This window comes from Trichomycterus rosablanca, chromosome 23 (assembly GCF_030014385.1).
Source record: "Trichomycterus rosablanca isolate fTriRos1 chromosome 23, fTriRos1.hap1, whole genome shotgun sequence".
Taxonomy (NCBI): domain Eukaryota; kingdom Metazoa; phylum Chordata; class Actinopteri; order Siluriformes; family Trichomycteridae; genus Trichomycterus; species Trichomycterus rosablanca.
Window position 1 is genome coordinate 18399239 of NC_086010.1, and position 11937 is coordinate 18411175.

General features: G+C 46.3%; 1 protein-coding gene across 5 annotated transcripts in view; it reads left to right on the forward strand.

Annotated features, from left to right (window-relative positions):
• The window catches only part of relch (RAB11 binding and LisH domain, coiled-coil and HEAT repeat containing), a 36640-nt gene that overhangs the window by 21050 nt on the left and 3653 nt on the right, over positions 1-11937 (forward strand). For 3 of the 5 annotated variants that reach the window (XM_062985371.1, XM_062985374.1, XM_062985373.1), the window contains 13 exons: positions 2072-2212; positions 2944-3108; positions 3394-3541; positions 3663-3819; positions 4502-4625; positions 4754-4802; positions 5540-5619; positions 6052-6158; positions 7193-7292; positions 7855-7937; positions 8907-8970; positions 9412-9550; positions 9949-10065. In XM_062985371.1, coding sequence (XP_062841441.1) covers positions 2072-2212; positions 2944-3108; positions 3394-3541; positions 3663-3819; positions 4502-4625; positions 4754-4802; positions 5540-5619; positions 6052-6158; positions 7193-7292; positions 7855-7937; positions 8907-8970; positions 9412-9550; positions 9949-10065 — 1474 coding nt within the window. Of the gene's footprint in view, positions 1-2071; positions 2213-2943; positions 3109-3393; positions 3542-3662; positions 3820-4501; positions 4626-4753; positions 4803-5539; positions 5620-6051; positions 6159-7192; positions 7293-7854; positions 7938-8906; positions 8971-9411; positions 9551-9948; positions 10066-11937 lie in introns of those variants that run through there. The other 2 variants (XM_062985372.1, XM_062985376.1) reach the window with 2 other exon arrangements.

Below are 11937 nucleotides of genomic sequence, written 5' to 3' on the forward strand. Positions count from 1 at the left end.
CATTTCTGCAGATATTTAAGTATATCTTTTCATGGGACAACACTGACAAAATGACACTTTGACACAATGAAAAGTAGTCTGTGTGCAGCTTATATAACAGTGTAAATTTATTCTTCCCTCAAAATAACTCAATATACAGCCATTAATGTCTAAACCACCGGCAACAAAAGTGAGTACATCCCTTAGTGAAAGTTCCTGAAGTGTCAATATTTTGTGTGGCCACCATTATTTCCCAGAACTGCCTTAACTCTCCTGGGCATGGAGTTTACCAGAGCTTCACAGGTTGCCACTGGAATGCTTTTCCACTCCTCCATGACGACTACACGGAGCTGGCGGATATTCGAGACTTTGCGCTCCTCCACCTTCCGCTTGAGGATGCCCCAAAGATGTTCTATTGGGTTTAGGTCTGGAGACATGCTTGGCCAGTCCATCACCTTTACCCTCAGCCTCTTCAATAAAGCAGTGGTCGTCTTAGAGGTGTGTTTGGGGTCATTATCATGCTGGAACACTGCCCTGCGACCCAGTTTCCGGAGGGAGGGGATCATGCTCTGCTCAGTATTTCACAGTACATATTGGAGTTCATGTGTCCCTCAATGAAATGTAACTCCCCAACACCTGCTGCACTCATGCAGCCCCAGACCATGGCATTCCCACCACCATGCTTGACTGTAGGCATGACACACTTATCTTTGTACTCCTCACCTGATTGCCGCCACACATGCTTGAGACCATCTGAACCAAACAAATTAATCTTGGTCTCATCAGACCATAGGACATGGTTCCAGTAATCCATGTCCTTTGTTGACATGTCTTCAGCAAACTGTTTGCGGGCTTTCTTGTGTAGAGACTTCAGAAGAGGCTTCCATCTGGGGTGACAGCCATGCAGACCAATTTGATGTAGTGTGCGGCGTATGGTCTGAGCACTGACAGGCTGACCCCCCACCTTTTCAATCTCTGCAGCAATGCTGACAGCACTCCTGCGCCTATCTTTCAAAGACAGCAGTTGGATGTGACGCTGAGCACGTGCACTCAGCTTCTTTGGACGACCAACGCGAGGTCTGTTCTGAGTGGACCCTGCTCTTTTAAAACGCTGGATGATCTTGGCCACTGTGCTGCAGCTCAGTTTCAGGGTGTTGGCAATCTTCTTGTAGCCTTGGCCATCTTCATGTAGCGCAACAATTCGTCTTTTAAGATCCTCAGAGAGTTCTTTGCCATGAGGTGCCATGTTGGAACTTTCAGTGACCAGTATGAGAGAGTGTGAGAGCTGTACTACTAAATTGAACACACCTGCTCCCTATGCACACCTGAGACCTAGTAACACTAACAAATCACATGACATTTTGGAGGGAAAATGACAAGCAGTGCTCAATTTGGACATTTAGGGGTGTAGTCTCTTAGGGGTGTACTCACTTTTGTTGCCGGTGGTTTAGACATTAATGGCTGTATATTGAGTTATTTTGAGGGAAGAATAAATTTACACTGTTATATAAGCTGCACACAGACTACTTTTCATTGTGTCAAAGTGTCATTTTGTCAGTGTTGTCCCATGAAAAGATATACTTAAATATCTGCAGAAATGTGAGGGGTGTACTCACTTTTGTGATACACTGTATATATATATATATATATATATTGGGCGCGTGGATGTGACCGGCACGTCTCTGCTCCCAGTCTAAATGCGTACTCTTCCTATACATTAATGCCCAGGACTCGTGAGATTCACAGTTGCACCAGCAGTGACCCGGCACGTCCGTAATCGAATCCTTTAATTTGACCGAAATAGCCTGTAATTCACTTTTATTTTTAAAGCATTTGAAGGAGTCCAGCAGTCGGCACTGATTTGTACGTGTGGGTAGAAGCAGTTTGCAACATTAGTAAGATCTCAGCTTGAAACGTATAATTTATTTGTGTGTGTGTGTGTGTGTGTGTGATCTGAGCCGTGATGATACACGACCGATCGCTCATCTGTCACACTGTTCTCATTATAGCGTGTTTAAACTTCTAAATTTGCTCTTGACCACAATCCCTTAATGAAACGTTTGTGTGTGTGTGTGTGTGTGTGTGTGTGTAGAAGGAGATCCGGAGCTCTCTGGTGCTGTCCATGCTGCAGCAGATGCTGGCGGAGGACAAGGCCGATATGGTGCGAGAAGCCGTGGTGAAGAGTCTGGGCATCATCATGGCCTACATCGACGACCCGGACAAATACACTCAGGTTCTCATCATTGTCTTGTATATTTACCTGGCAGGTTTGGCAGGTAGTGTGGGTACCTCGCAGCTCCAGGATCCTGCAACTGGGTTTGATCCTCACCCATTACCTACAGCTCATCTGGATGTTAATGTTCTCCCTGACTGTGTGAATATCTCTCTGTTTTATTGGTGCTGCCCCCTCTCAAGCTGTGCCATCCAACCACTGTTGGACCCTTGAGCAAGGTCTTTACCCTGCAAGCTCTAGGAACTGTGTATTTGTACAATGGCTGACCATGCTCTGACCATGTAAAAAACAGCTGTACTAAATTAACGACATAAAGGGAATCATATGCTTCCAAGTTAGCAGCAACATTTTAGGGAAGGCCCTTTCCTGTTTCAGCATGAGCAAGTACTACATTTACATTACATGCTTTTATCCAAACAGTCTAAGCAGTTGAAGGTTAAGGGTCTTTCTCAAGGGGTCAACAGTGACAACCTACCAGTGATGGGACTTTTGACCTTTTGATTACTAGTCCAGCACCCTAACCACTAGGCTACAACTAAACAGAGCCCTGACCTGAGCCCCATTTAACAGCTCTGAATGGGCACAAATTCCCATACACAATCAAGCTCATGGTCAGGTGTCCAAATATTTTTAACCATATAATGCTTTATTTAAGATTTGACAGTGTTGTTGACAGTGTGAAGTCCACATCTGTAGGTACTTGTGTGTGTGTGTGTGTGTGTGTGTTGCAGGGCTTCGAGCTGATGCTGCTGTCTCTGGGTGATCTGTCGGAGCGGGTGGTCAGCGCCACGCATCAGGTCTTCATCCCCGCCTTCGCCGCGTGGAGCACCGAGCTCGGGAACCTTCAGTCTCAGCTCGTCCCTTCACTGCTCAGCCGCATCGAGAAGCTGCTGCAGGTCTCTCACCTCTTACACCACTGAAACTTACTCATTTATTTATTTATTAGGATTGTAACGTCGTGTTTTACACACTTTGGTTCCATTCATGACAGGAACGGTAGTTACTGGTTAAAATTTTGTATCTCCAGTTCACCTCTGTTGTGTGTCTTTGTACTGTGGGAGGAAACCGGAGCTCCCGGAGGAAACCCACACTGGCATTGGGAGATGGAAAGAAATGGGCCTCCCCCAAACTCTTTACCTTACTTACTGTGTACCCATCTTTTGATCTGTCCCTCTCTGAAGCAGGCTGAACACAGTTTGGACGAGCACAAGCTGCACATGTACCTCTCGGCTCTGCAGTCTCTGATCCCCCCTCTCTTCGCGGTGGTGCTCCAGAACGCCCCCTTCACCAGCCGCGCCACGCTGCAGCCTGACGTCACGCCCATCGAGGGTGAGCGCTAGCCTCGTCGCTTTGGCTTTCGGCACCCGAGTGCCCTGTTATTTTCCGGTTAAATCCGGCTTCTCGTGGGCGCGGCTGTAATGTGTGTGTGTGTGTGTGTTTAACCCCGCAGTGACCCGCTTCCCCCGCCCGGCGTCCCCTTTGCAGAACGTGTCGTGCATCGTGGGCAGCAGGGAGCAGCTTGCCGCACTGCTTCAGCTTTATGAGCACCAGCTCCAACACGAAGGGACCACGGGGTGGGACAGCCTGCTCTGGGTGGTCAACCAGCTGTGAGTCAGCCCACACACACACACACACACACACACTTGTGCAGAACCAGTGGGATAAACGTTCCAATATCAGATTCGGGAACAATTGTGGGGGAACAATTGCGACCACTGGGGGGCGTTGTTATGGCGTTTCTGTGGGTTTGGTTATGACCGTCGTTAAAGAAATAGTAATAATAATAATTTGCTTTTTCATATATTAATTTCCCTGGTCAGGGTCACGGGTGGTCCTGCACTACCTGGTAATGCTGGGAATAAACAGGAACACCTATGAAGTCACACCTAGGGGGCAGTTCAGAGCAGCCAAGTCACCTGCTCCTTGTTTTTAGGAAGAACCTGGACTGCAGGGTTTCAGTGAACCTGTGCCCACTGTAGGGTCAGTTTTCCGTTTTTGACAGGTTCTACCGCTGATATAGCCAATTCCCCTTTAGGTTCCAGGTGTTTTTTGTTCTAAGATGCCTTCCTGCTCACCACAGACTGACCGTGCTGACCTCTTTCATCAACAAGGCATTTCTGCCAACCATCGAAATGATATTCTGACCGTCCGGAGGCATCTTACATGTTCCGTTTGTTCCTGACTGATGGTCCTTCTTGTCCGCCCTGTTTATCCAGTGGTCAGTTGTTTTTGTCCCCCATGTAGGGTCCCAATTTTCACTCTCTAGGACTCTTGGTCCTCTGTTCTCAGTCTCCCTCAGCTGATCGAGATCGTCGGGCGCATAAACGTGGCCTCCACCACCTGCGTGCACGAATTTTCCAGATTCTTCTGGCGCCTGTGCAGGACCTTCGGGAAGACGTTCACCAACACCAAGGTGCGTGCGGGTGTCAGACCCACTTTTTTTTTTCTTTTAGGAGCATTGTACCTCGCTTTAAATTATTTTGCTCGGCTGAAAGGTTGAGATTGTGTTGCTCTGAAGTCGGTATTTCTGTCTCCCTGAAGGTGAAGCCTCAGTTCCAGGAAATCCTGCGGTTATCTGAGGAGAACGTGGGTAAGTGAGAGTTCAGTTCACCAAGAATAACGTTCCGTCAGTGTGTTTTATTGGAAGTGAGGTTTTGCTCGCATTTTTAGAATTTTCTGCTGTTTGAAGAAACTTGTGGTTGAGTTTTTGGACGTATTTTTTCGACTCCTGACTGAACACGATCCGCTGAATGAAGTCGCTCGCCAATTTTAATCACAGATCTCGAACAATGAATTGCTTGTCCAGAATTGTCTAGTGGAATTATAATGTAGGTCGATGTTAAAACGAAACCACGATCATTTATCTTATATTTTTATGGTCTCCGAATTAGAGCACCAATTCATCACTAAACGTGACACGTAAGGGCAATTTAAAGCAGCCAATCAGCAGCCAGACTTCTCACAGACCTTAGGATCCAGGTCACTGGGACACCTACTCCACCGGCTGCACTGCATTGTGAATATCTCCATCACTAGATTGAGTAGAGGGTAACTAGCGTCCCAACTTTTTTGGAATTCTGTTTGCTATAGTTATAGGACTAGTAATCTATACCAGGTGCACATAACCAATCTATATGATCGGGATAGTGGAGACCTAGTGTGTAGAGCTGTGTGTTTGAATCCCGGCTCTGCCATGCAGCCACTGTCGGGCCCTTAAGCAAGGCCTCTAACCTTCCCTCCTGGCCCTTGTGCTCTGACCCCAGCTTCCGAAGTAGCGGGACCCAGCTGTTTAGAAGCCATATTTATTTAATCATTCGTTTATTCCAGATGCCACGGCTGGCAACGGCATTTTGACCAAGGCGACGGTGCCCATCTATGCAACGGGAGTCCTGACGTGCTACAACCAGGTAATATCTCACTATTCCAGTGGTCTGTTTACTAAAAAAAAGAGGGGGTTTGACTTCATTTGCCGAATTATTACCCCGTATATGCAAACTGTGGATGATAGGAGCCACCCGTGTTGCTGCGGTACCTCTCGAAACTAGCTGTTCGAGTCTGTCAAGCACCGACAAATTGTTAACACCTAAAGATTAGCACCCTCTATATTTTGGAATTGCTGTCTGTACGGCACCGAAGCAGTTCTGGCAGTCGAGACTCATTTCATCTCTTTCCCCGCTGTGCAGAGGCGACCTCTGCATTTCTCAGTTGTGGGTTCAGTCGTGGTCGTTGGGGCATCGAGTCTCGATGGCTTCAGAATAAACCACAGCCTCTCTTTATGTGTGTGTGTGTGTGTGTGTGTGTGTGTGTGTGTGTGTGTGTGTGTTTCTTGTACTTCGCAGGAGGAGGACCGTAAGCTGTTGGTGGGCTTCCTAGAGGACGTCATGACCACTCTGTCTCTTTCCCATGCGCCTCTGGACAGTCTCAAAGCTTCCTTCGTGGAGCTCGGGTAAGAGTTTAGTCTCGGCAAAACACACGCCAGTTAAAACCTCAGAGCTCAGTCACGTCAACATGAGCTCTCTTATCTACAAAAAAAAATAAACGGCTGTTTTTTATAGTCTTATCGAACTTCAGATGGGTTTCTTCACGTCTCCATTCCTGGAATCACGACTGTCCAGTCATCAGTGGTTACCAAATTGCTGATGTGTAATAAATCAGTAATATGCTTCCAACTTGGCAGCAACAGTTTAGGGAAGGCCCTGTCCTGTTCCAGCATGACTGTACCCCTGGTCACAAAGCAAACTTTATAAAGGCATAAGAAAAATACACAGAGCCCTGACCTCAACAGTTTTGAAATGAGCTGGAACATTAGTTGTGTCCTTCTTGACCAACATCAGTTCCCAGCCCTTCAAAATGCTGTCATCTTGGGGCTCTGGCTTCCAGTCTGTTGGGTGGGAAAGACCGGACTAAGGGGTGGGGTTATCAACGTTGTATGAGGACCTTGGTTGTCCAGGGCGCCTGTACCGAAAGTGGAGGAGCACACAGATCGGGGTGTGGCTCTCTGTACGTAAAGCCGACCTCACGCGAAGTATGGAGGGAGTGTGTGTCGGGCGAATATACACCCTCCTGGGGCGCCGTCGGGCTCCCCAGCACCGGATTGGCTACGCTAAATCAGGAGAAAACGGGGGTAAATGGGCACAAATTCCCATACACAGACATATTTCATAAAGTCTTGTGAAAAACCTTTTCATCACAGGGTCTGTTGTTATAGCTGAAAAGATTTATAGCGCATATAATAATAATAATGCACCACATAGGAGCGCGGTGAGCATCCGAACACTTACTAATACTTATTAATAATTCTAATTTTTACGAATTATGTATTTACATAACAGTTAAATTTAGTAAATGTTGCCAATATAACAATATAATACAGTAGAGTGGAGGTTAAAAAAGGTCAAGCAAAATTATTTGGTACTGCTCGAACTGTGGATTGTGAAGGAAACATCACGTCTGTGTGTGTGTGTGTGTGTGTGTGTTCAGGGCGAACCCGGCCTACCACGAGCTGCTGCTGACTGTTTTGTGGTACGGCGTGGTCCACACCTCTGCGCTGGTCCGCTGCACGGCCGCTCGCATGTTTGAGGTCAGTCTGACGTGCATCGCATGCTTGGTGCATTCAGAATTTAGTTTTTCTAAGGAAACGTAATCATTAATAATGATGTAATAACGATGTAATAATGATGTATTCGTTGTATATTGTTGCCAGTGTTGCATAATTATGGTGCTTTCCTGCCCCCCCACCCCGTAGCGCCCCCTGTTGCATCGTGCCTCCGTGTTCGTAGCTCAAAGCATCTGTGTTTGCACCGCCGCACGCTTGATTGTCAGTTTAGCCAAACACGCTAAAAAAGAATCTCATTCCATCCCCCACGTCTCCCCAGATTCATTGTAGTTCAAAGACGAAGTGGCAACCGCCTGGCGTCTGTAACCCCTTTGATTTGGACTCTTGTTTTCCGTTAGTTTTCGCTCGCCCCCTCCGTTGTCCATGTTGTTACTCCATGTCTCAGTGCTGTGCTTATTTTGTTACCGTTGTGTGTTTTTTGTTTGTTTTGCTTTCTCTCTCTCTCTCTCTCTGCTGTGATCGTCCATGACTCTCTGCTCGCTCCTTCCATGCATCGTGTGACATCACCCCCGATCTGACCAATCAGCTGTTGGTGAAGGGGGTGAATGAAACCCTTGTAGCTCAGAGAGTTGTTCCGGCTCTTATCACTCTCTCCAGTGATCCTGAAATGTAAGTCTCACTCCTGCCGCCCTCACTCACACACCTCCCTCGGCCTCGGTTTCATCCGGGAAGCCCCCACGCGCAGCCCAACATGGGCCCGGTTATCTGAGAGTCGTCTGTAGGTCGTGATTAGGGCTGCAGAGTTATTTATTTAATTAAGTGCAAACATTTTATTCATTTTAATAAAGGAAAAGTCTGTCAAAACAAGCTTTGAACTTAAAGATTTATACATTTAAATAAATATTAATCAACCGCCACCTTTATTCATCAATAATTAACATTTATTTGTATGGGCTTCCCTTTGAGACTGAGGTGTGAAGGAACTCGGCGTATGTTTAAGTGTCTCACATCATACTAACATCCTCCAGCTAATTCATCCGTCACTAACAGCTACCAGTGTGAAGCTGCATGTTCCACATGTTCCATCCGTCCGGTCGCGTGTCCGTGCGGCTCCTGCATGTCCGACTAACCCTCTCGCTCGTCCGGCTTATCCTGGGTTTAAGGCCAGACCTCCCTCCCGATCCCTCTTTCTGCCCCTGTTTATTCCAAGCTCCTGGGCCCTGAGTGTGTGTGTGGGTGTGTTTGACTTCCCCATGTCTTTTTTTTTTTTTGATCAGCTGATCCTCCGAGGCATGAACGAAGCCTTAATTGACAAGCGGGTAGCGCCAGCCCTTATTGCCTTGTGCGGTGGTCCCGAATTGTGAGTTAAACCCAGACCGAGACATTTTAACACTAACATTTTGTATCTCCATTCTGTTTTCGGTTGCATCGTGTCCTTATGTTTTTCAGTTTGTCTTTGGGTTTGTTTTGATTGGGTTGTGGTTTCCGTACCGCCATCGCATGATCTCCTCACACCATCCATCCCTGCTTACCACGCATTTCATACATGGGATTAGTATTTGTGGTCGGGTATGTTTTGGGAAGCGGGTGATCGATGGGTCACTGGGAGTGTGTACTGATTAATGTTTGTGTTTCTAGCTCTGTGAGAATATCCACTATTCCTGCCTTCGGGACCATTATGGAGACGGTTACACAGAGAGAGGTACAGAAACCCACTTTCACTTCTACTGTACGACTGTACATCTTTTTATTTGTAGATTTTTATAGAGACTTCTGGGTCTGTCTGCCAGGCTTGAATTTCAGAGTCTAGCCTGGGCGGTGGTGGGTACAGTATTCGATCTCTGCGGCACCCAAGCGGCCACATTTTTGGGAACATCAACCACATGAATGCATTTTTGATTGAATGTGTCTTGTGAGAAGCCTTCTCAGAAGAGTGGTGGCTGTTATAGCCGAAAAGGTCACTCTAGTTTGATAACGTTTGTCTTCGAAACGGTCAGGCGTCCGAAAACTTTTGGCCATGTAGTGTCATCAGATCTGATCCACAAATCCAGAAGTCTTATAGAGATGCATGTCATGTGATTTAAAAAAAGCACCCTCCAGTTTAAATGTGTGTGTGTGTGTGTGTGTGTGTGTGTGTGTTTAGTTGTTGGAGAGGGTAAAGATGCAGCTGGCATCGTTTCTGGAGGATCCTTTGTATCAGGACCAGCATTCGTTGCACATGGAGATCATCAAGACCTTCGGGAGGGTCGGACCCAACGCCGAGCCCAAGTTTAGAGACGAATGTAAGTGCCGTGCGCCATTATTTATCTCAGGGGTGCATAAACTTGAAACCCAACATAACTGTACCTACTGTCACGAACTGGGGCTGCTTAGGAACTGTAAAGAACAATGAGGAATAAATTGGGATAGCAGAATGGGAATCGTAAGATTTCTGTCTTTTATTAACCGTGCCACAACAGGCTGAGAACCTGGGAATTGGAAATGACTAAATGTCAAGATAAAGACAGAAAGGAAGCGAGGACCAGAGACACGGTGTAAAGAAGATTTGAATTGCAGAGAAAGCACAAATGTGGCTTCACCGTCCGATACGATCACAGTGTGATTGGTGTGTGTGTGTGTGTGTGTGTGTGTGTGTGTGTGTGTGTGTGTGTGTGTGTGTGTGTGTGTGTGTGTTTTACAGTCGTGCTTCCTCACCTACACAAGCTGGCCATGGGCAACAACATGCAGACGGTGGAGAACAAGCGCATGGACATTGCTGGTCAGCTCTTCGAGGCCTACAGTGCTCTGTCCTGCTGCTGTATCCTTCATCATGCTCTTCCACCACACAAACCAGCTTGCCTCAACAGTTTAGGGAAGGCCCTTAGCTTTTCCGGCATAACTGCGCCCCCCTGTGCTCAAATCGAGCTTTGTAAAGATGTAAAGTAAACTTCAGCCCCATTGAACCCTTGTCAAATGCTGTCATCTTTGGACGGAATGGGCACAAATTCCCACAGGCGTGCTTCAAAGTCTCGTGAAAAGCCTTCTCGGATCACACACACGTTGCTCTATTTTAATACTGTTTGTTCTTGAAATGGGACGTCCCATCAACTTTATGGTCAGGTGTCCAGATACTTTTGTCTTTCTTCACTGTTTGTGAGTAAAATTGAATTGGCTCCTCTAAACTACCTCCAGTTGCCCGTTTCAGGGCGTATTCCCGCCCACCGCCTCATATTTTCTCCTTGACCCTGATCCGAATGAAGCACTTTGCTCAAAACGAGTGCATTAATAATGTGGACGCTCTCCCTCTCTATGTTCTTGATCTTGGTGGCTGGCTGGGCATCTCTCCGTCTCCGTCTCTCTCCCGCTCTCTCCATCCACCCAGCGCTGAAAGTGTTTACGTGTCCCGCTGGCAGGGAAAGAAAGTAAATAAACCTCAGCCGTTTCTGGACGATAAATTGCAGGGTGGATGGTGAGGCGCTGGCCGCTGCGCTCGCTCTCCGATCCTGCGGCGGGCGGCGAGAGCCCGAGGATCGGCCCACTCCTCCGGTTTCCCAGCATGCATTCCTCAGTGTGGGTGTTTTTTCTGTTTTAAAGAGAATATTTAATATTTCAGACTTATCGACTGTCTGTATATGGATCTGTTTAAAATCTGTCCGTTTATTTCTCTTTCTTTATCCCTTTTTGCCTTTTTCTTTAGCAGTGCCGACTCAAAGCATTGTGGGTAATGTGGGAGATCAAGTAGGGTTTGTTCTGTGGTGGAACAGTGGACCCACCCGTATTCGCCAGTGTTTCATGAGAACAAAGAAACCTGTCCTCATAGAGACAGCATTGACCTTTTGCCTATTTTAATAGATTATGGTATACACCATATGGCCAAAAGTATGTGGACACTCTTTCTAATGAATGAATTTAGTTGTTTCTGCCACATACAACCCACCAACCTGATAAAAGAAGAAAAAAAAAAAACACAAGCCATACAAATACAACTGAAAATATAAAATGGACCCAAAATATGAAGACAAGATTACATAAGCAGACTCAAATAGGATGCCGATCATGGCATAAAATGACACAAATATGTGTTAAACATGGTGTTAAAATACAAACAAACAAATGTGTGATGTGCTTTTAAAATTGTAGTAACAGTTTGGGGAATTCCCTTTTCTCTTCAAGCATGATTTTACTTGCTAGCACAAAGCGAGCTCTATAAAGACACGGTTTAACCGACCGTGTGCAAAGGAGCTCCAGTTCACCTACACGGAACTTGACATTTTTGGGATGGTTTTAGGATCCAGTGATGATTCAGTGCCTGATCTCACTGAATGAATGGGCACAAATTCCCACAGGCGCCGTTCTTGTAGAAAGGATCCCCAGAAGAGTGGATATTGAGTACCACGAGCTCATGGTGAAAAAGAATCCTGATAGGGAGACAAGGCGGCTTCCTTAATTTAACCCGCCACGTTTCAACACAAATTGAACAGGCAGGTATGAAGGATTCATTTGCTTAGATTTATATGTGTATATTGTCAAAAAAAATGGTCTGTTTACTTTTTAAAGTCATATTTTTATATATTCTCTCAGGTGTTAGAAACACTAATCTGGATATTTCTGTTTGCATGGTTATGTGAAGCAAATAAAAACTCTTATCTAATCAAAAATCTAAACACTGGTGTCCAAGCGCCAAATGGAA